This window comes from Protopterus annectens, chromosome 8.part0, assembly GCF_019279795.1.
Source record: "Protopterus annectens isolate FY-2018-M chromosome 8.part0, PAN1.0, whole genome shotgun sequence".
NCBI classification, from domain to species: Eukaryota; Metazoa; Chordata; order Ceratodontiformes; family Protopteridae; genus Protopterus; species Protopterus annectens.
The window spans coordinates 1,491,733,237-1,491,756,265 of NC_056741.1; the positions used below are offsets into that span (position 1 = coordinate 1,491,733,237).

At 39.5% G+C, this 23,029-nt stretch overlaps 1 protein-coding gene across 4 annotated transcripts in view; it reads right to left on the reverse strand.

Annotated features, from left to right (window-relative positions):
- Positions 1-23,029, reverse strand: part of USP28 (ubiquitin specific peptidase 28) — a 732,083-nt gene that overhangs the window by 143,062 nt on the left and 565,992 nt on the right. For 3 of the 4 annotated variants that reach the window (XM_044081073.1, XM_044081070.1, XM_044081069.1), the window contains one exon: positions 14,976-15,071. The exons of the other annotated variant lie outside the window; for it this stretch is intronic. In XM_044081073.1, coding sequence (XP_043937008.1) covers positions 14,976-15,071 — 96 coding nt within the window. The remainder of the gene's footprint in view (positions 1-14,975; positions 15,072-23,029) is intronic. 4 annotated transcript variants of the gene reach the window in all.

Consider the following 23,029-nt stretch of genomic DNA (forward strand, 5'->3'; position numbering starts at 1 on the left):
TTGGAGTTTGCCACTTTCACAGTGTGGGTTCTGTCAGTGAACCAGTTGGCAACCCATCTTGTGACATAGGGATTTATACCTAGTTTAGTGAGTTGACCTATAATTCCAGAGTGGGGGATGGTGTCGAAAGCCTTGGCAAGATCTAGATAGGCTGTGTGAACCACCTTACCCTTGTCTACGGCTTTGGTGACTGCTTCAAAGATGTCTATCAGGTTTAGGAGACATGATCTGCCTTTTACAAACCCGAACTGGGTGGGGTCCAGAGTTTGGAGATAACCAATGTCTTTGTTTTTAAGTTCCATGATGATACGTTCCATGGCCTTGCAGACCAAGTTCGTCAGGCTAATGGGGCGGTAGTTCCCGGGGATAACCATCGCTGTGCACCATTCAGCAGGCACAAAGCCTGAGGTGAGGCTATGATTGAACATGGTACTTAGGTGGGGTGCCAGTTCGTTCTGTAGTTCGTGTAGATCGCAGCCTGGGATGTTGTCTGGTCCCATGGATGCTGTGTTCTTGGCTTTGGAGAGTTTTTTTTTACCTGTGCAGCCGTGATTACAGGAACTTTGCATTCTTCCGGTATACAGATGGGCTCTTTAGTGGGTGAGAGGGGGGTAAAGTTAGCACTGAACCTACCTGCCAGGATGTTAGCAATATCAGTTGGGTCTGTATATTTAGTGCCATTGTGCTGTAACTCAGAGCAGATCTGAGTGTTGCCATTGAGATTCTTGACACAGCTATAGAACGCTTTGTGGTTGTCTTTAGAATCGGTGGCGATTTTGTTTTTGTAACTAGCTTTGGAGGATTTTATCAGGGATCGCAACTTCTTATTGAGACTGACCAGCTCCTCCACTCATGGGATTTTACTCTCTTTTACAACAGTTTCTTCCTTCTATTGTACAGTTTATGGCAGGGGACCACCAGATTGGCTTCCCTTTTTTTTTTGTGAGGATAGTGTCTTGGTTCTTTTTGGGACAGCACGATCCTTGCACTCATGTAAGTGCTTAAAGTGCAATTGTGTAGGATTCAGTAGTCGTAATTGTATTGTCCATCTGCATGGGTGTCATGAAGTTCACTACTTCTGTCTTAAGAAACATGAAGTTGGCTTTGCAGAAATTTTTTACCATGGTTTCCTTAATGGGGGATGGGGGCAGGATGTGGATATCTAGGGTAATTAAGCTTATGGTTGGATCGGACCAATGAGGCATTGACTTCAGGTGTGGAACACCGATCACTCATGTTGGTAATGACTAGATCTAGGATATTGCTGCCTCTGGTGGGGGTGTGGATAAGCTGATCCAGGGCATTGGAGTTTATGAATTCCAGAAAGCACTGAGCGAAGGAGTTGGTACACGAGTAGTTTTCCCAGTTAATGGTGGGGTAGTTGAAATCACCCATTATTAGGGTGTTTGGTTGAACCCTAATATTTTCCAGTAAATCAAGAAAAGAGGAGTGTGAATCCTGGGGCATGGTAGGGGATCTGTAGCAAGCTACAATTTGGATTGCAGTTTTTTCCAGAGTTAGTTGCACTTGAATAACCTCGGATGCATTATGCTCAGCAACTAGCCTGGAGGTGTGGATATCCTTAATGAATATGGACACACCTCCGCCTTTGGTGTTCCGGTCCAGATTACATGGCCGAAAAGTGTGGTATGAGTTAAAGCCTGGTAGTGCAGGGGTGCTCTCTGGAGCCTTGAACCAGGTTCTCAGTCACTGCACAGATATCGATGTTCTCCATTTTAAGGAGTGCCTCGAGTGAGTGCATTTTGAGATTTAGACTTCTAGAACAGAGTAGCATCACCCTCAGTTTTTGCTTGCTTTTCCTGTTATGGTGGTGAATTTGTCATTTGAACCTTGCCTAAAAAAGGCACTATAGGGGCAGCAAGAACCTTAGCCAGTATCCGTAATCCCAGGGGTAACAGGTGCAGACCATTTCTGGCAAAGCATCGTGGTCTGTCGACCATGTCATCCCAGGCAGACAGATACTGCATCTCTTTAGAATGTCACCAGAAGCTTAGCAAATTGTCGAAGTCAATCATTTTGTCCTTGTACTGCGGCATCATTCTGGGTGATGGCACAATGCTACTCAGGGCTAGGGTCATACCTGCCTGGTCTACAAGATCGGAGAGATCTTCCACGTCTCTTTTCATGTAGTCCAGGGAGGTACGTCTCAGGTCATTCACATCAACATGGACAATGACAGAGTCATATTTGTACTTGTTGTGGAATGACCCGAGTGCATGGGTTATGTGGCGGATTCTGGCACCAGACCGGCAGCTGACAGTAACCTTCTCCTTGTTTAGCCTGGTGAGTGGGACATCAGTGTGTCTGACTATAGAGTCACCTATGACTAGTGTGTTAGATACGTTGTTCTGCCTTACTGGCTGTGGTTGAGTGGTACACAGAGTCTGCGGGCTATGTGTCATTTGGGTTGTGTTGGGGGAGGGGGGTGGAGGTTGCTTGCATTACTGCTTTGGAGGTATCTGTTGCTTGAGCAGATTATTATTGAGAGCCTCCGCGAATATTTTTGTGTTTCTATGTGTGGATTTTATTAATAGTGTATAAACCACAACGAATCTCGAACGCTATACAAGTCCAGAAGGATAAAGCACACTCCACGAAGCAATACTACGTCCTGTTTTATTACTAATCGCTCAACACAACTGACAAAACAATAAAAACCACTAGTTCAGTAAAAAACACATACAACGGATCAAGCGCTTTCATCCACCAAACATGTGGACTTCATCAGAATCAATTAGTTAATTAGCAAAAGCCTTTTTAAACTATTTTTGGCGCCAACACAGCACTTCCATTTAAAGACGTACATCGCTAAATATACTTTAAAATGCATATGTCCATTGCAATTAAAAATTAATTTCATACTCGATATATCAAAAATCATCGCTTCCTACACAGTGATAAAAGAACACTATATACTAAAATATAAAAATATAAAAATTATATGTGCACACAACGAATGTTACTGTGTGATAATAAATCATATGAAATCAAATATGATCTACAAAGCTTGCTGTCAACGAAGTGACTAATAAACAGTATCTAAATACCCATGGGTGGAAGCCACTTTTAAAAACCAAAGGATATATGTAACTACCCATATAGAAAGCCAATGAGTAGAGTCTATTGTAAACATTTGTAGCATAAATACTAAATGTGCGAGGGAACATGTTTGTAATAAAATAGGATTTAAAATTAATATTAATAATAATCAATCTATACCAGCTGTTAATAAAAGGAACTACTAATCCATCCAAACTTGTATTGAGTACAATAGATATAATGTACCTATGTTCGTATCCTTTATATGGGGGACAGATTCAGAACAACTCAGAGATATAAATATTGTATAAATATTTAAAAAATGTATAGATATAGTAAAGTAAATACCAACAATAAAAAAATAAACCTACTGAATATTAAACCCTATAGTGTATAATTACATATCAATATTAAAAAATATATATATAAAATGTAAAAAGTGAAAGATATAAATGTTGTGTAAAATTTTTTTTAAAAACTAAATAAACCTACATTAAATTGAATCCAAAATAACTGTATTTATTGACTATTGTACTTTTTGTAAAATAGGCTTTACAGTGATATAATCATTTAATCCAGGTAATGTGGAGGCATCAGTTAAAATTTGCCATCTCACCTCTCTCTCAGCTAAATATACACTAGTGTTACCACCTCTACTGTTTATGATAACTTGTTCCAGGATTGCAAATTTGAAGTTGTGGGTGTTATCTGTGGCCTTTATATGCCGGCAAAGTGCATTAGTACTATCTTGTTTCCTGATAGCGTATAAGTGATCATATATACGTTCAGTTTTGCCTATATAGTAACAAGTGTACTTTAAGCATTTAGCCATATATATAACATTTTTTGTATTACAATTGCCTCTCCTAAAGGTAATTCTAGTCTTATTGATATTTTCTAATACAACCCCTTCATCCTCTAACATAACCTGGCAATAACTGCAGCATCCACATTTCCTAGTTCCTTTGTATTGTGTACTCACACTCACTACCCTATTGTTTCTTTCAAGAATACCCTTCAAGTTGGTACCCATTTTGTAAATGAATATGGGTACGTCCCCTACAATCTTCCTCAAGTCACTATCTATAGTCAAAATATTCCAATTCCTTTTTAAAATTTCTTTAATATGTGCAACCTGCGGAGTGTATTCGAGAATACATGCTCTTTGGTATTCAGTGACTAGGTCTTTAACAGTGTCACTACTAATTAAAGGTTTCCCTAATACTGGGAAATATTTTCCCCCGTTCTCCTATAATGTAGGTCTTAATTTCATTAATTGTGGTGGATACCCCCTATTTCTGAATAGTCCACTAATGAAGTCAATTTCTTCTATCATCTCATTATACTTCGAGGTCATACGAGCAGCACGTATGCATTGACCTTTAAAAATGCTCTTTTTGGTCTTATAGGGGTGATTACTTGTAAACTCTAGATAAGTTATTGGAAAGGGTGTTTTTCCTATGGATACGAGATCGAAAACCCTCTTTACTACTGTTTATATAGGTGTCTAAATATGCAATACCTTCACTACTAAAGTTATACGTAAATTTCAAAAAATGACTGGTATTGTTTAGATAATTAATAAATTCTTCAATAGTCTCTTCCTGTCCCTCCCACAGAATAAAGATATCATCAAGGTATCTAGTTTAATATCTTATGTATCTAAAAGAATCGCTTTTATAGATTTTTTTCCATTTCCCAATCCAACATAACTAGATTAGCATAAATAGGGGCACATGCAGCCCCCATAGCCACTCCATTGGTCTGCCTGTAATATTCCCCTTCGAAGTAAATAAAATTATAATCCAAGATGATACCCATCAGTTCCATAATAACACTAGTATGTTCCCAGTCAAGACACGAATATTGTTTAATACTATTGTAGAAACTGTCCAGACCCTCTTCCTTGGGAATACAGGAAAATAGATCAATAACATCTATTGTTATAACAATCAATCCTTCTTTCCATATTGAAGGTGTTAAATTCCCTAGAAACATCCACGAATTAGCCACCAAAGAAATACATTTGTTGATGATAGATCTGTGAGAATTATGAAGCCGGACAAAGGAGGTGGAATTGTACTATATGATTATAATGAATACATTAATAAGATACTGGATATACTAGTACAGTCTGGAAATTATGCAACTGTATCACTGAATGAAATCAATATTGGATATAGAAGAATTAACATGTTTTTAGAGGACATGCTATTGGATGGAAGGATTAAACCAGATTTGAACAAATTTTTGACAGTGGAACATACTACACTTGCTACCATTGTGGGGGTTCCTAAAGTACATAAAGATATTATAGACCCCCCCCCCCCATTTAGACCTATAATTTCTGGAAGTCGCTCCAAGACCTTCCCTTTCGGAGTGGTCATAGACACCTGGTTGAAACATGTACACAACAGGGTACCACATTTGATCACGGAATCGTGGAGGTTTCTAGGGAATTTAACACCGTCGATATGGAAAGGAGGATTGATTTTTATAACAATAGAAGTTATTGATCTATTTTCCTGTATTCCCATATATATATATCCTTTGGTTTTTAAAAGTGGATTCCACCCATGGGTATTTAGATACTGTTTATTAGTCACTTCGTTGACAGCAAGCTTTGTAGATTGTATTTGATTTCATTTGATTTATTATCACACAGTAACATTCGTTATATGCACATATAATTTTTATAGTTTTATATTTTAGTATATAGTGTTCTTTTATCACTGTGTAGGTAGTGATAATTTTTGATATATCGAGTATGAAATTAATTTTTAATTGCAATGGACATATTATGCATTTTAAAGTATATTTAGCGATGTATGTCTTTAAATGGAAGTGCTGTGTTGGCGCCAAAAATAGTTTAAAAAGGCTTTTGCTAATTAACTGATTCTGATGAAGTCTACATGTTTGGTGGATGAAAGCGCTTGATCCGTTGTAAGTGTTTTTTACTGAACTTGTGGTTTTTATTATTTTGTCAGTTGTGTTGAGCGATTAATAATAAAACAGGACATATTATTTTATTTTACATTTGTTGACTGGGCTAGTCTAGCTGGACAAATATCCGTTTTCAGTAGAGGCCCGGGGAGAAAAGCTCCAATTACAAGAAGTAAACAATCATTAACAATAAAAAAAATATTAAGCATAATACAATAAGTACAAAGGTGGACATCTGTATGAATTAACGGAAACAAAAAAAAGCAGAACAATTTTTCAGAAAATAGCTGGTTAACAATAGAATTACAAGGTAAGCAACATTCTGCAGTTAGATACAAAAAAACTCAAGATGTGATAACATGGTGGAGGGAAGAAGAGAAAAAAATGTTAGAGACAATCTCAAAGATAAAACTGTCAACAGTTAAAATAAGTTGTTTAGAGGCACAGTTGGGAAAAGGGGGGAAGTTGGGAGTAGAGGAGAAATAATTTCAGTCAGGATTAGCACAAGGACACAGCCATTGAGTTTTAAGATGTTCTTTGATATGTCTTTTGAAAAGGGATGTAGAGTCTAGGTTTGTTATTTCATGAGGTAGTTGATTCCAGATTTTCCCGACAGAATTTGAAAATAATGAGTCCCCAGCTTTATTCTGTGATTTGGTTAAGGCTACAAGGAGTTTATTAGCCGAGCGTAGTGTGGCTAGGTTTTTATAAGGTGAAATCAGTTTTGTAAGGCTAGGGGTAGCATCAGGGTAGTAAAGGGTCTTATGAATGATAATTAATTGTCGATAGAGTAAGTGGTTGTTGAGTTCTAACCAATCTAGTTGCTTGAGGTTGAGACAGTGGTGGGTTCTAAAAGGGGTGGCAGTAATGAATCTAGTAATACTATTGTAACAGGTAGAAAGTTTGGTGATGTTATTTTTAGACAAGTTTGTATATATAGCAGAGGCATAGAAAAGGGTGGAGATCAGGTGGGTCTGGGCCACTGTTTTTCTAGCAGTTGGGGTAAGAAAGGGTTTAATTCTGTAGAGAGTACCGATTTTTTTGTTAACTGATTTAATGGTGTTGTTAATGTGGTCATCAAAATTAAGATGGTTGTCAATAGTTACACCTAATAGGCGAGTGGTCATATCTGGACTAATACAGGTAGCATTGTTAGAGGAGATAGTGAAGAAAGGTGTTGGTGATTTGTGCGTAGGGGTAAAGAGAAGAAGTTTTGTCTTTTTGGGATTAAGGAGGAGGGAGTGTTCCATAAACCATTTTTCTACATTATGGAAGACTGTTTGGGTGAGGGACTGGAGGGAGGAAACGTTATTAGCAGCACAGATTACAGTTGAGTCATCAGCATATTGAATGCAGATGGCTTGGGGTATATTCAAATGAAGGTCATTGATAAATAAAGAAAAAAGAAGGGGGCCTAGGATTGAGCCTTGTGGAACCCCAAATTTTTACTGGGAGTAAGGAGGATAGGTTGTTGTCCCATAGCACTGCTTGTTGCCTATTTTGGAGGTAACTCCTGAACCACTGAAGAGTTTGTGAGCCAAGTGAATAGAGATTTAGTTTGTCAAGAAGTATATTATGGTTAACCATGTCAAAGGCCTTTGATAGGTCTAGGAATAGTGCTGATGAGAAAATATTGTTGTTCCTATTATTATTTATGGCATCAGAGAAGGAAAGGAGGGCAGTTGTAGTACTGTGGGAAGGTCTAAAACCATGTTGACTATTGGCTAGAAGTTTGTTTTGTAGAAGGTAGTTAAGAATTTGTTTATGTATGCATCTTTCCATAATCTTTGCTAATGTGGAGAGTAAGGCAATAGGGCGGAAGTTTGAGAGCTCAATAGAGGAGCCCCCTTTATGTAGAGGTATTATATGAGATATTTTCCATAAGGTGGGGATTTTTCCTTCAGAGATAGTCCTATTAATAAGAATGGATATGGGGTAGTATATAGCTTTTGCAGCGATTTGTAGGTATTCTGATGGGAGTTGGTCAGCGGATGGGGTGCAAGGTTTAAGTTTCTTGAGAAGCTTATAAATAAGGGATGTAGGAACTGGTTGAATGTGAAAGGCATTAGATGAAGTGTTAGAGGTATTAGGTAAGGAGGTAGTAGAAGAGGGTAATGAATTAGCTAGGGTTTGAATGGCTTCTGTAAAATACTTGTTAAAGACATCTGGGATCAGGGTGGAGTTGTTGAGGTTAAAGCCTGAAGGGGTAGGAGTAGTTGAATGTCCTGGTTTAAGAAGTTTGTTAATACCTGTCCAGAATTTTTGGGGGGATTGTTGACTAGTTTGTTGAAGGTGAAGATAATATTCCTTTTTATCTGAAAGAGTATCTTTCTTAGTGGCATTTCTTAATTGCTTAAAGAGTAGGTGATCAGATGTACATTTGGTAGTTCTCCATTTAGCCCAAATTTTGTTTCTAAGGAGCATTTTTTGTTTAGTTTGCTTAGTAAGCCATGGGGCTGATTTGGTTCTTATCCTAGTAGAGCGAATGGGAGCATGATAGTCAAGGATTTGTAGAAAGTTGGTATTAAAGTAGGCCACTGCTTCGTTTAGTTCGAGGTTAGTCATTGGAGACCAGTCACATGCTTTCAATTCAGTCAGAAACTTATCAGGGTTAAAGAATTTGTTTGAGCGAGACACCTTAAGTTTATGGGTAGTTGGGTTATGCGACTTTTGTCTAATAACATATGTGAGCATATGGTCACTAATATTATCGGGAAGAGTTCCTGGAGAGTACTTGTTTGGGTGGTTATTAGTAAGGATCCAGTCAAGAGTTGTTTCTTTTTTTGTGGGTTTATGGATTCTAGTTGGAGTGTTTATTAATTGAGAGAAGCCATAAAGATTTATATGGCTGGTAGGGTGCTGGGATGAACAGGTCATCCAGTCAATGTTGAAGTCACCAAGTATTATGGTTTCCTGAGGTAGTTGGTTAGAAAGTGAACTAAGTAAGTTTTCTAGATATTTGAGTATTATTTCCAGGGGGAAGGTACATACAAATTATTGCTTCGTGGAGTGTGCTTTATCCTTCTGGACATGTATAGTGTTCGGGATTGTGTGTGGATTTTGGTGGTGTAGATTTAGTGAGACTATGTGATGAGTGTGGTGTGGTGCAAATGTTTACTTTCTCCTCTTGACTGTCAAGTTCAGTCTTGACTGAAGAAAGCTTTACCTCCAGTTTGGCTAGATAAGTGCATTTCTCATAGGTTGTAGTGTTGGGTGGTAGGAGGAGAGAGTTGTCTTTGTACATGAGGCAATTTCTACATTGCCCCAAGATGCCCAGATTCATCAGATAAACAGGAGAAAACACTGGGAGCTGACCCTTGGACATGCCTTAATAAAAAAGTATTTTCTTCTAGATAAGCGACGAAAGTGAATACAAGAGCGTTTTTTCTCTAAGCAAGTGAGAAAAGTAAGTACCAAAACTGTTATCCTCTAGGTAATGAGGAAGGTTGAGTGCTGTAGTAATTAGTAGGTTATTTAGTGCTTACAAGTTCTGAACAAGTGCCGATCATGAATAAGCAAATTCAAGTGCTAAAACTAAGAATCTGTATCTGGACTAAACTAGTTACAGGAAAGGGGGGAAACAAGTGCAAATGCGGGCTTTTAAATCAGAAAGTTGAGAGAGATGGAAAAACTGCCCAAATGGCCAATAACTAAAATTGTTGGGCCAGAACCACTCATTATGTGGTAGATAGGTTACCTAGTGCTTACCACTCCCACTGATAAGCTAGAAGGCCTCCCTCCAACACAGAAAGCTTGGGGGGGCTCAGAAGCTTACCTACAGTCCTGGATACAGCAAATCTGAATCTGGACTACACTTGTTACAGGAAAGATATATATATATATATATATATATATATATATATATATATATATATATATATATACATACACATACAGAAAAGTAGCTAAAACAGCAGTCAAAGCAATTCAAATGCAGTGCAAGCTAGCACACTTGAGTATGTAGCAATGTTAGACCAAACAGTTTAAAAAATGCAATTAAATTAAAAATGACTAAAAACAAGTGCAGAAGGCGTCTATTTGGTAGAATGAGGTAAAGATGGGACTGAAGGGAGTGTCCCAGATCAAATCTACAGTGCAAAAGCCTCCAAACTGAAACACAGGAATAGGAAGGTTGGGTATGGGAAAACCAACACCTTCAGCAGAGATCTGAAAAACTATACAGTGAAGCAAAAATAACTGCACAACTCTATAAAAGTCAGTCAGATTTAGTTTTATACATCTTTGCAAAATGAATCTTCCTAGCCAGCTTTCTACAAAACTGACAATTCAGAACAATGAGTCATCTGCTAACTACAGCCTAAGTACAATTTATTTACTGACATTTGTTATCCAGGAAAGTCACACTGGGTACAGGATGCCCTTTTCCAGTACAGGCACGCAGTGAAAAACTCCAAGTTAACACATTTATTGCAATCAGTATTTACAATAACAAATTTCACAATGCAGTTTCAGTGAATACATAGTACAGTAATCAGTATAATAAAACTTGTATTGATACTTACAAACAATATACACACACTATTGAGAATTTACAGATAAAAGAATGGTATATAACACAGGTAGGAGTAATTTAAGAAATGCATTAGAATGAGGTATTACAGCAGATCAGCAAGTTTAAGTGTTAAGAGAGAAGTAGTGATGAAGAGTAATTTGATTATACTAATTAGAAATATAGTAGTTTAAGTACTACAATTACGTGAAGTACTAGAAGGGGGCAAGCAATTTAAGTGATTTAGTGCTTTAAAGGGAGATATAAAAATGTTATGAAGGATGTTAGGAGAAGCTATGTCCCCAGATGGGGAGCACAGAAAAAACAGGAGGCAGATAGGAAGTATTTTAGTAATGGTTTGAGAAGAGGGAGGTGAGTGAGATAGACATGACTGATGCAGGAATGTTATTTCAAGTTCTAGCCACATTATTAGAATACGGACTAACCCCAGCAGCCCTTTGTGGTTTGCAGATGGTAAGCAGTTGCTTATCATTTGACTGAAGGGGATGGTTTGGTCGACAGAAATGGAGAATGGGGCTAATTGCTGGGAAGGCTGATGGGGTTTAGATGATTTTGTGGGTTAAGATGAGCTGGGTACAAGATAGGTGGTGAGGAAGTTTGAGCCAGTTAAGTATTTTTGTAGTACTTAACAGTAGTATCCCTAAGTTTTTTTGCAAAAAAAAAAAAAAAAAAAAAAAGCTACTTCCTCTGAATTTCACGGCTCTCTTACTGTTGGTGTATTTCTCGCTCTAATTCACATTTCAGTTTACACTCTTCCATTTCCTCAAGTAATTACTTTAACAACGTACTTCTAAATTTATTCTGTCACTCCAGTCATCCACAATTTTCTAAACAATTAAGTCTGAACTATTGAGTGATTTCTTATACCAAAGCCTATTTATCTGTGTCAGATTAATCATGCATCTCACCAAGCATTTATTAGCTAATTTAGAGGACTGTCTTATATTCCAGGGTCTGACTGCCTCATCCTCCACTTATTTACAATGCTGCACAACAGCAAGACACTTAACTAGATAGTGCAACCAGGCTGAGAATGAAGAATGTTCTGGAGGACCAAAAGACTACAGGATGAGGTACAAAATGTAAATCTGTAAACCTGCAAAACAGCTTCACCCAAAGACCACTACTCAGTTGTAAACCTTTACAGAGGGAGAAAATATATAAAAAATGACCCATACCAAGGTGCTCAAGATCACCAGAAGAGAGATGAATCAAAAAGTTTCAAATGAAATACATGTATCATTTCCTGCACATCTTGAAATATGCCTATCTAAAGTAATTTGATAAAACAGGACAGAGTTACTAAACTACAAAAAATAAAAGAGAGGGAAATGTAACTTGTGGGCAAACTGTATACTTGAGAATTGTTCGTGACAATTTTTTCTCTCAGGTGACTTCTACCTAGACAATTCACAAATTGTAGATGCTGATATACCTCAGATAATTCTAAGGAAAATGGAACTTTCATAAAGCCTCATTTCATTAACATGAGACTTATCAAAAAAATCTGTCCCCTCTCCAAAGGTGGTACAAGCTCAGATGCGATAATATATAGCATATAGGTACAAGAAGTAAAACTCATTCCATTGGAGTTGTGATGCTGGGAGCTTCAATAATTAAACAAAAATCAGCAAAATGGATAAAGTATCCATTCAACACAAATAGGGCTAGATAAAATCAATGATATCCCTAACTCAATTCATTCCAGCACTACATCGTGAGCTGAGTAACCTCCTCTTAATTTAATGGCAATATCTGAAACATTTACTATTGCATAAGTAATCTTAGTAAAAACACAAACCACAGGCCCCAGCCAGCACTCGAATCCAGCAAAAGTCAGAATGTATACCACACAAAAAACACAGAAGGATCCAAGGACAGCAAGGAATTCCAGTATAACTTTTGTTTAATATAAAACAACCAGGTACATAAGCGCTTTCGTAGCAGCTGTTTCATCAGATATATACTAAAACACATGCAAAGCCTATTATATAATCAATTCAATAAATCACATGACTATCTACAATTAATATTAAAAGGTATACTACCTCTAAACAGCCTTCCTAGAAGACCAATGATAAATTCCATCTATTTCCATAAAATAAAATAATTTACACATATAATAAATAAATTAATAAATAACAGAATACATCCAATTGAAACTTTCTTATAAATACATATACTATTGTAAATAATAATTTAACAGAGCAGATAGAATCCAAATGGATAATTAGGTTACGGGGAGACTTTGGGCATGGCCTGAATGATAGGGTACCCATTAAGCCAAGGCTTAAAGCAGGACATTTAAGTAAGAAATAATTTATGAATTCATTATAGGTTATATTAATTATTTATAATAATTTTATTATAATTTTAATATTTTTATTAATTGTAGATAGTCATGTGATTTATTGAAATGATTATATAATAGGCTTTGCATGTGTTTTACTATACATCTGATGAAGTAGCTTTGCTATGAAAGCGCTTATGCACCTGGTTGTTTTATAGTAAACAAAAAAGTTATAGTGGAATTCCTTGCTGTCCTTGGATCCTTCTGTGTTTTGTGTGTGGTATTTATTATTGCATGACACAGTACATACATATGACATGGAAACAGAACTCAATAATCAAGTGACAACTTCCAATCTTAATATACTCTGCACTGTAGCAACAGAATGCATATATAAATTGTATAAAAGCCAAATGAAACACATTTACAAGGGTCACGTTAAGGTAAAAGAAGCAGGAAAAGAAACACAGGAAAGAAACGTTTACAGAGAAATCACAGCAAAATGGATAACACAGTGTTTTGTTCTCAACATTCTTAGTGTGATTTTTGGATTTTTTGCAGTTTGTCTTCCTCTTTAACACAGTACTCCCAACATGCATATAAATCTCATAGAGTAACAACTCTAGCTTATCCACTGGCACTCTGCGGTGTGACTAAAATTAAAGGCAGCAGTCTAATTATAAATTAGTACGCCAAATACAAAAACACTGTCAAGTGAAGCATGCTCCTCTCTTCCACGGAATATAACTGAACACTAATTAAAAGACAAACATGCACATCCACATTAAGGCATCTTAGCTGTAGCAAAATGTTTATCGTCAATATTAACACAGTACATAGCTTAACTTTATGGTGCTCTGAGCATCTCTCCACTATCAAAACTAAAAATCATGAAACATGACCATTGTGTGTTAAAACATGCAGTAGGGGTGGGGTCAACCATAACTAAAAAAAAAAAAAAAAACCACTGTAGATACATAGGTTCACAGAAGATTACTAGGCTATTGGCTCAAGGGCCCTTAGAAGCCTAGCCAGTATAACTGGATTTTACCCAATATATGGCCCCTAGGGAAACAGAATGGCATGGATTTGTGACTATGCATTATGTATCTTACAGATCTCCCCTGTCCATAAGTGACATGGGCACTACTCCAGGAGTGACTTTGCAACTCCCCAAGCCATTGATCCAAACTGCATTTGAAGAGGGCCAGGGAAGGGCTCTGAGTAATGTGAATAAGAAGCCTATTCCAAAGAAGGGGCAATCTTCAAGACACATCCGTCTGTCCAGCAAGTTTTGTTTGAGTCACTGACTAATTTTAGATCCCTAGCTCGGGTGACCGTTGTACTGTTTAAATTGAGGATGTGTAGTAGCGCCTTCATGGCTGGATTTGTGAAAGTTTTGTAAGTCAGGCATAGATCGCCCCTCAATAGTCGGTAGGTGACACAGTAAAGCGATCGGACTTTTAGTCTATCTGCATAGATCTGCTCCTTTTTCCCTATTTGTGGATGGATGGTGTAGAAGGTGGATCTAGTATAAGACTGGGGGCACAGCATGGCAGCATGCAATAAAAGTTTGGGAGGGCATGACAGATCAACCTTTGAGAACCCTACAAGGGCCAATTAAAATCTGCTGCCGGGGGGTGGGGGGGGCTTACTGCCAAAAAACCCAAGTAAAGCTGATTCACAGCTATACCAAATCCATTGTTCCCACCTCCCAATTACCCTATCCCAACAATTAACAGTAAGGATTATGCTCAACAGGAAGCTGGTTGACCTGGAATACATACATGGAGAGTAGGTAAAGAGCACTTAGACAGTAGTAACATCAGTGGCTTTAGAGTGGCCAGAGGACCAAAGGACACAAATTCAGATGGGGAGAAACAGTGAGGGAATTTTTAACAATGTCAAGACTTGACTATACTGGCTAAAGTGAATAAAGAAATGAATGAGGGCTTTAATATCCAGTAAAATTTATACAAGATGCACTGACTATGCCACTTCTAGATACAAGTACACATGCAATATTAGACACTCAACAAAAGTATTTATTAAATAATTAACAGCTGTGCACTTGACTGTTAAAGAACATGCAAGTGAAAGCAAATTGCAAGCAAATGTGCCACAACATTAAAGAACACAAAGATGCTATACCTTTATAAGCCCTGCTTCAGGCCCATCTCGATCAAATGCCTGCCGAGACTTGGCTATAGCCAGGATAACACCTTGCATTGCAGGACTTAGCATGACCTACCAAAAGAAAAGTGCAGCAAAGAACAGGTGTGAAGAGAAACGGCAAACAGAAGCAAAGAACTAGAGTTATATTTTTTCCTGTACAGGCTCAGTTTCAGCAGCTGAAAATATATTAGCTAGTCAAATATGGAAGGATTCACTAGCGCAAACCACAAAATGACTTTGTGATGTACTTGGCAGATCTTTTTTTGAAAGCCTACCAACACTACTACTCCTCCATATTAAGTCTGCTCAGAATTCTGAGTGCAGGCAGCATGGTTGGCATGTCTATCAAGACACTGACTGTACTTATTGTTCTCTCTTGGAAGTGGTATTAAAAGGGCAAGACACTTTATGCAGTGGCAGCACCAGCCTTCCTGCACTTGTATACAAGCCATTAGATGCAGGCAGAGTGTTGTAAAGGCTCTCAAGGAAAATGCTTTCTCCTTCTCCACTCCCCTTCCTACCCTTAAACCTTTTTGAACCAGTGTGGTGACTGGTGCGAGATGAAGAAATCACGCAACAAAGGCTGCAGACTCCCTGCATATGTAATTCCTCTTCACTCTATTAGAATCCTTCAAGGTCACTGATCATCATAGAGTTGTTCATACGTAGAACATGACTAAGCACAAAGCTGTAAAAGGTAAAACTATGCCATGAGTTGAAAGGTACTGACACTTGCTTTTACTACACAGTTATACAACTGTACCTATTTTAATGCAGACATGCATCACTCTTCTGGCATGTCTACATTAAATATAATGGAAAAAATATGATGGCAGATGAGAACTGCTTAGCCCAGCAGTCTGTTCTATTCCACTCTCTAATAAACGAGTTCCAAACCAGTTATCTACACTAAACTCACAGCATATGCTGAAAGCATTTGTGAATCCTTTGCAATTTCTGACCCTGCAGCCACCTTGCGAAGGATGCTGCATGTGTTTGAAATTCTCAAGGTGAAAACTTTTGCCGCACTGTCTACAAGAGCTCTCCATCCATTACCAAACCACATCATCTTGTTCATGTATACAGAACTGTTATAATCTGGGATAATGTTACCTGTTTTTTCAAAGTAAATGCATGAAAAATGAACTATCTTATTAGAACTGTATCAAACTACAAACATATATGCTTAGTTAAGAGCTAAAAAGTTGAAAGATGCACTATATTATCTTTTTAGCAAAAATATAGTTATGTAAAAGAAAATGTATAAAATAGTACATGACTGCATTTGCCATTGTGAAAATATATTGCAGTTTGGAGAAGGAACTATAATCCTAGCTTCTTGACTGCTTGCACTATTGCAGAGTGCTGCTTGAAGATTCTAGCCAAGTCACATAATGATGTCTTAGGTAGATAATAGGTTGGTGATGCTCCTACCCCACAACTCTGTACTTGTGGAAATGTGCATGGCATTTTTTAAAATTCAATTCAAACCAAACCTACAAAAAATCCTATGTGGGGATTTGAGTAGAAGTAATACTTGTACATTTAAAAGGTAACAGAATTACAGAGGCTACAGGAATTACTGCTTTGCTTGCAGAGAGATACCCATGGAGACGGAGCTCTAACAATCTCAAGCTATACTGTCTGGTAAGGATTCAAATTCCATTTTGGACTGAAAAGTGACAGTAAAGGCACAGTATATATTCCTGACAGAAGTGGATATTTCTAGTTTAGGGTAAACACTTCTCTGTCCGACTTGACTTTTTTGAACAATTTCCAGTTTTGCAAGTCTTTTACTACCCACATATCTATTAAGACAGAGCATACATAAACTTACTTAGAAATCAGAGCTTTGGCTGGCTAACATCTACCTGAAATCAGCTGATCAGAACTTTGGCTGGCTAACATTTACATGAAATCAGCTGGACGTATAAGTGAATTTAAGTACACTTTTATCTGCTCTTTTGCAGATAGTACTGTACTTAATTTATTTATTTGTGTTTTTCACTGAATATTAACTCAATTGAGGTTAATACTGCGGTGGTGGTGCTGCGGCAGCGGTCGCCTCAGACGTTGCCCGTTCGATTCTCAGAGCGTCTTCTGTGTGGCGACATGCATGAATGGGCCTACCTTCGTTGAAGGTTGTGCGTTAGGCCCGGCAAGCCAGCACATAAAACTCTACTGCCAATCATTAGCGGACCGGAGTTCCGCTGTGGCAACCCCTAACCGGGAAAAGCAGAAAGACACAAACAATTAACTCAATTGAAGTTGTGGCTGTCTCTCTACAGTTCTCCACCCACCCTCCCTGTTCTTGTTTTGGTGTTAATGTTGGTGGCTTTGAAACTACCCCGCCCCTCTTGCAGATTTGTATTTGGATACTCCTTCTGGGCCCATCTCATTTGCTCACTCAACTGAGTGCAGTGAGATCATATTCTGATTTCAGGCACTCCTGTGTACAAAGAGAGCATATGGGAAGGACAACCCATGTAGCCTCTTAATCCTGCTCTGTTCACTCCCTCAAAAAAAAAAAAAAAAAAAAATATATATATATATATATTTTTATTCAGCTGTTCTTACTGTAACTGTCTTAGTTGCTCTTTTGCGTGCTATCTGTTCAGTCGCTCCTACTCTGCACTTATTACTGCTTATTAGTAGCCTTCTAATTTACTGCCTTCTGCACTTGCATTTATTTGAACTGTATTTGCTGTAGTGTTGCTACACACTCGGGTGTGCTTGCCTGCACTACAATTTGAATTGTATTTACTGCTGTTTTAGCTGCTTTTCTGTAACAAAAGAAAATTCTAAGCTTGTTTCCTGCCTTTCCTGTAACTAGTAAGTCCAGATACAGACTTGCTGTATCCAGGACTGTTGGTAAGCTTCTGAGCCCCCCAAGCCTTTCTGTGTTGGAGGGAAGTCTTCTAGCTTATCAGTGGGAGTGGTAAGCACTAGGTAGCCTATCTACTACAGGAAGAGTGGGTTTTGGCCCTGAAATTGTAATTCATTGGCCTTTTGGGCCGTTTTTCCATCTCTTTCTACTTTCTGGTTAAAATCCCATTTTGCGTTTGGTCCCCTCCTTTCCTATAACTAGTGCAGTCCTGGTACAGATTTGCTGTATCTAGGACTGTTGGAAAGCTTCTGAGCCCCCAAGTCTATCTGTGTTGGAGAGAAGCCTTCTAGCTCATCAGAGGGAGTGGTAAGCACTAGGCAACCTATGTACCACAGGAGGAGTGGTTTCCGGCCCAGAAATTATAGTTTATTTGCCGTTTGGGAAGCTTTTCCATCTCTTTCGACCTTCTGATTTAAAAGCCTGTGTTTGCGCTTGTTTCCTGCCTTTCCGGTTACTAGTTTAGTCCAGGTACAGATTTGCTGTATCCAGGACTCATTGTAAGCTTCTGAGCCCCCCAAGCCTTTCCATGTTGGAGGAAAGCCTTCTAGCTTATCACTGGGAGTGGTAAGCATCAGGTAGCCTATCTACCCCAAGGGGAGGGGTCCCCGGCCCAGAAATTGTAGCTATTGGCTGTTTGAGCAGTTTTTTTTCCCATCTCTTTCAACTCTCTGGTTTGAAAGACGCACTTCTGCTGGTTTCCCGCTTTTCCTATAACTAGCCTAGTCTGGTTACAGAGTTGCTCTATCCAGGATTATTAGTAAGCTTCTGTGCCCCCCAAGCCTTTATGTGTTAGAGGGAAGCCTTCTAGCTTAGCATTGGGAGTGGTAAGCACTAGGTAACCTATCTTCCACGGGAAGAGTGACTTTTGGCCCAGAAATTGTAGTTTATTTGGCCGTTTGGGCAGTATTCCATCTCTTTCAACTTGCTGGCTTAAAAGCCTACGTTTGTACTTGTTCCCCGCCTTTCCTGTAACTAGTCTAGTCCAGGTACAGATTTGCTGAATCCAGGACTCTTTGTAAGCTTCTGAGCCCCCCAAGCCTTTCTGTCTTGGAGGGAAGCCTTCTGGCTTATTAGTGGGAGAGGTAAGCATTAGGTAGCCTGTCTACCAAGAGAAGAGAGGTTCTTGGCCCAGAAATTGTAGTTTATTGACCATTTGGACAGTTTGTCTGTCTCTTTCAACTTTCTGGTCTAAAAGACCACATCTGCGCTTGTTTCCCATCTTTCCTGTAACAAACCTACTGGTTAGCACTAGAAAGCCTTAAACTGATACAAGCCTTCTAGCTTAGAAGAGAGACTTTGGAGTGATTAATTATCAGTTTTCTGTACTTTCTTGCTGTAACTGTTTTCCGCCTAAATGCAGATTTTTCCAGCGTTTATTGTGATTTATGAGCTTTTTTTTTTCACATATTGTACTTAATTGACTGCCTGCACTTTTAAAAAGTCATTTTTTGTTTAAATAATTTGTTTAACTGTTGTAGGCTACACATTAAAGTGTGCTAGCCTTTTCTGATTGTAGTCATTTGAAGCTGTTTTATGTGTATTTTTTTTACTGTTTTTGCCTTATCTTTGCAAAAAAAAAAAAAAAAAAAAAATAATTCTTTGTTTCCCACCTTTCTAAGCTAGTACAGTCCAGTTTTCAGGCTAGTGCTGGATTTAGGGCTGTGATACTAATTTCTGAGTTGCCCATACCTTACTTGGATAGAAGGAAGTTTCTCTGTTCACCTGTGAGAGAGGGGAGCTTTGACCAACCTATCTGTCGCTGGAGGAGTGGTTCCAGCCCAGAAGTTAGTAGTTTATTGGCCATTTTGGGCTAATTTCCATCTCTTTCATTTCTCTACTATAAAAACCGCGTTTGCATAGTTTTGTGCACCGGGCAGTGCCGGTTAGCTACGGTTAAATTATTCCCGGCTCCACTACGTCTCCTCTTCAGTTTTTCCCTTGAAACTAGTCTAACTCTCAACCTAAGCACTCAAAAAGCATCTTACAGTCCAGCACTTGCTCAGACCTAAGAGCAAGCACTAATATTACCCTGACACTGACTGCCCAGCAGGGCAAGGCTCTTTATTCAACCCTCACCAACCAAGCAGCTAAGCAGCACAAACTACTATTTAGGTATGACCAAAGGGCAACTTCTGGTGCACTCTCCAGCCCAGCTGGTGAATCTGGGTATCCTGAGGAAATGTTACAACTGCCTCATGTACACAGACAACCCTCTCCTCCTACCACAAAACACTAACATATGCGAGAGATGCAATTATACAGCCAAACTGGAAGCTAAGCTGTCTTCACCTGAGACTGGAACAGACAGTCAAGAGGAGAAGTTAACACTTGAACCACAACTCCAGCCACACACAGACCTACTAAAACAGCACTGGCAAAAAATATACAAATACACAAAATCATACGCGGAGGCTCTAAATAAAAACCTGCAAAAGTATCAGAGACCTCCAAAGCAGACACCCAAACAACCTGCACTTCCCGTCACAAACCAAACACATAAAACACAAAATCAGTGTGCCACAATCACAGCCCTTAAGGTGAAACAACATAACCTAACACACTAGTAATAGGTGACTCTATAGTCAGACACAATGACGTCCCACTCACTAGGCTGGACAACCAGAAGGTTACTGTTAGCTGCCTGTCAGGAGCTAGAATCCGCACATAACACAAGCACTCAGGTCACTCCAGAACAAGTACAAATATGACTGTCACTGTTCATGTTGGTGTGAATGACCTGAGACGTACCTCCCTGGACTACATGAAGAGAGACATGGAAGAGCTCTCTGATCATGTAGCCCAGGCTGGTATGACCCGGACCCTGAGTAGCATCCTGCCCTCACCAAGAATGATACCTCAGTATAAAGAAAAAATGATCAATTTCAACAACTGGGTAAGATTCTGGTGTCATTCAAAGGGGATCTAGTGTCTGTCAGCCTGGGACGACATGCTCGACAAGCCACGTTGCTTCGCAAGAGACTGCTTGCACCTGTCACCCCTAGGCTTTCGAATACTGGCCAAGGCTCTTGCTACCCCCATAGTGCCTTTTTTAGGCAAGGCTCAAAAGTCGAACCCACCTCCGTAAACACAATTAACAAAAAACTGAGGGTTATGCTACTCAATGCCAGGAGTTTAAATCTCAAAATGCACGCGCTTGAAGCACTCCTCAGTATGGAGAACGTCGACATCTGTGCAGTAACTGAAACCTGGTTTAAGGCTCCAGAGAGCACCCCAGCACTACCGGGCTACAACTCATACCACACGTTTCGGCCACAGAACACAGACCGAAACACAAAAGGAGGGGGTGTATCCATATTCATCAAGGATACCTACACCTCCAGGTTAGTGGCGCAGCATGATACCTCTGAGATCAATGTGCAACTAACATCGGGCAAAACAGCAATGCAAATTGTGGCCTGCTACAGATCACCTTCCACGACCCAGGACCACCACTCCACCTTTCTGGAGACACTGGAAAACATGAAGGTACTACCGAACACCCTGATATTGAGCAATTTCAATTACCCTACCATTCACTGGGAAAACTACCAGAGTACAAGTTCCCAGGCCCAGCGCTTCCTGGAATTCATCAACTCAAATGCCCTGGATCAGCTGGTAAACTCCCCTACCAGAGGTGAAAACATATTGGACCTGTTCATCACCAACATGGGTAACAGGTGTTCCACAACGGAGGTCAACCAGTCACTGGTTAGATCAGACCATAAACTAATCACTCTGGATGTCTACACCCCACCACCATCCGCAGCTAAGGAAACCACAGTAAAAAACTTTTCTAAAGCAAACTTCACCTTACTTAAGACAGAGGTGGTAAGCTTCACAGCCCCCATGCTAAAAGATAACGCTGCCCAAGATGCAGAAACCTTTACAAATGCACTCTATGAGCACCTACAAGGATGCATGGATCGTGCCATCACTAGCAAATCCAAGAATCACTCCTCTAAGAGAAGGAAACCAGTTTGGTGGATCCCTGCAATAAACAGCCTATATAATAGGAGGAGGAAACTAGTTCAGAAAAAAAGCAAATCCCAAGAAGGAAAGACATCCCTGATCAGTATCAGTAAGAAACTAGGTCCCTCATGAAATCATCCAAGGCTAACTTTGAAAGAAAAACAGCCAAGGATTCAAAAGATAACCACAAAACCTTCTTTAGATATGTTAAGAATCTAAGTGGCAACTCACAGATATGCACTGAACTACTGCAAAATAGCACAAAATATACGGAACCTACTGATATTGCCAACATCCTGGCAGGTAGATTCAGTGCAAAGTTCACCCCTCTTTCACCTCCAAAAGGGCCCACAACAATACCAGAAAAGTGTAGTATCCCAAAAACCACAGACGCAGAGGTGAAAACAGCTCTTTCAAAAGCCAACAACACAGTGTCAATGGGACCAGATGGTGTCACAGGCTGCGTCTTGCACGAACTACAGAATGAACTAACCCCCCACATAAACACGCTGTTCAACCTCAGCCTCTCCACAGGCTACATGCCCATAGAATGGTGCACAGCAACGGTTATTCCTCTCCACAAAGGAGGGGCAACAACTGACCCTGGTAACTATCACCCCATAAACCTGACTAGCCTGCTCTGCAAGGCTATGGAGCGCATCATCATGGAACTCATTAACAAAGACATTGGGAACCTAAAAACACTTGACCCGACCCAGTTCGGCTTTAAGGGCAGATCATGCCTATTAAATCTGGTTGACTTCTTCAAGACAGTCACCAAGGCCAAAGACAAGGGAAAGGTGTTTCACACAGCCTGCCTCGACCTCGCCAAGGCTTTCGACACCATTCCCCACTCGGGTATTACAGAAAAACTCACCAGCCTGAACATAAACCCCATGTCACGAGATGGGTTGCCAAGTGGCTTACAGACAGAACTCACACGGTAAGAATAGTGGGCTCCTGGTCAGACTCTAAAGTCACAAGTGGTGTCCCGCAAGGCTCGGTCCTGGGACCCCTACTGTTCAGCATATACTTCTCAGAAGTACAGGCAAACACAGGAGGACTATGGCTAACCAAGTTCGCCGATGACTGCAAAATGGGAGCCATAATTGACTCTTCGGCTGACATGGACATCTTCCAAAAGGGCCTTACTGAGACTGACACCTGGTGTCAA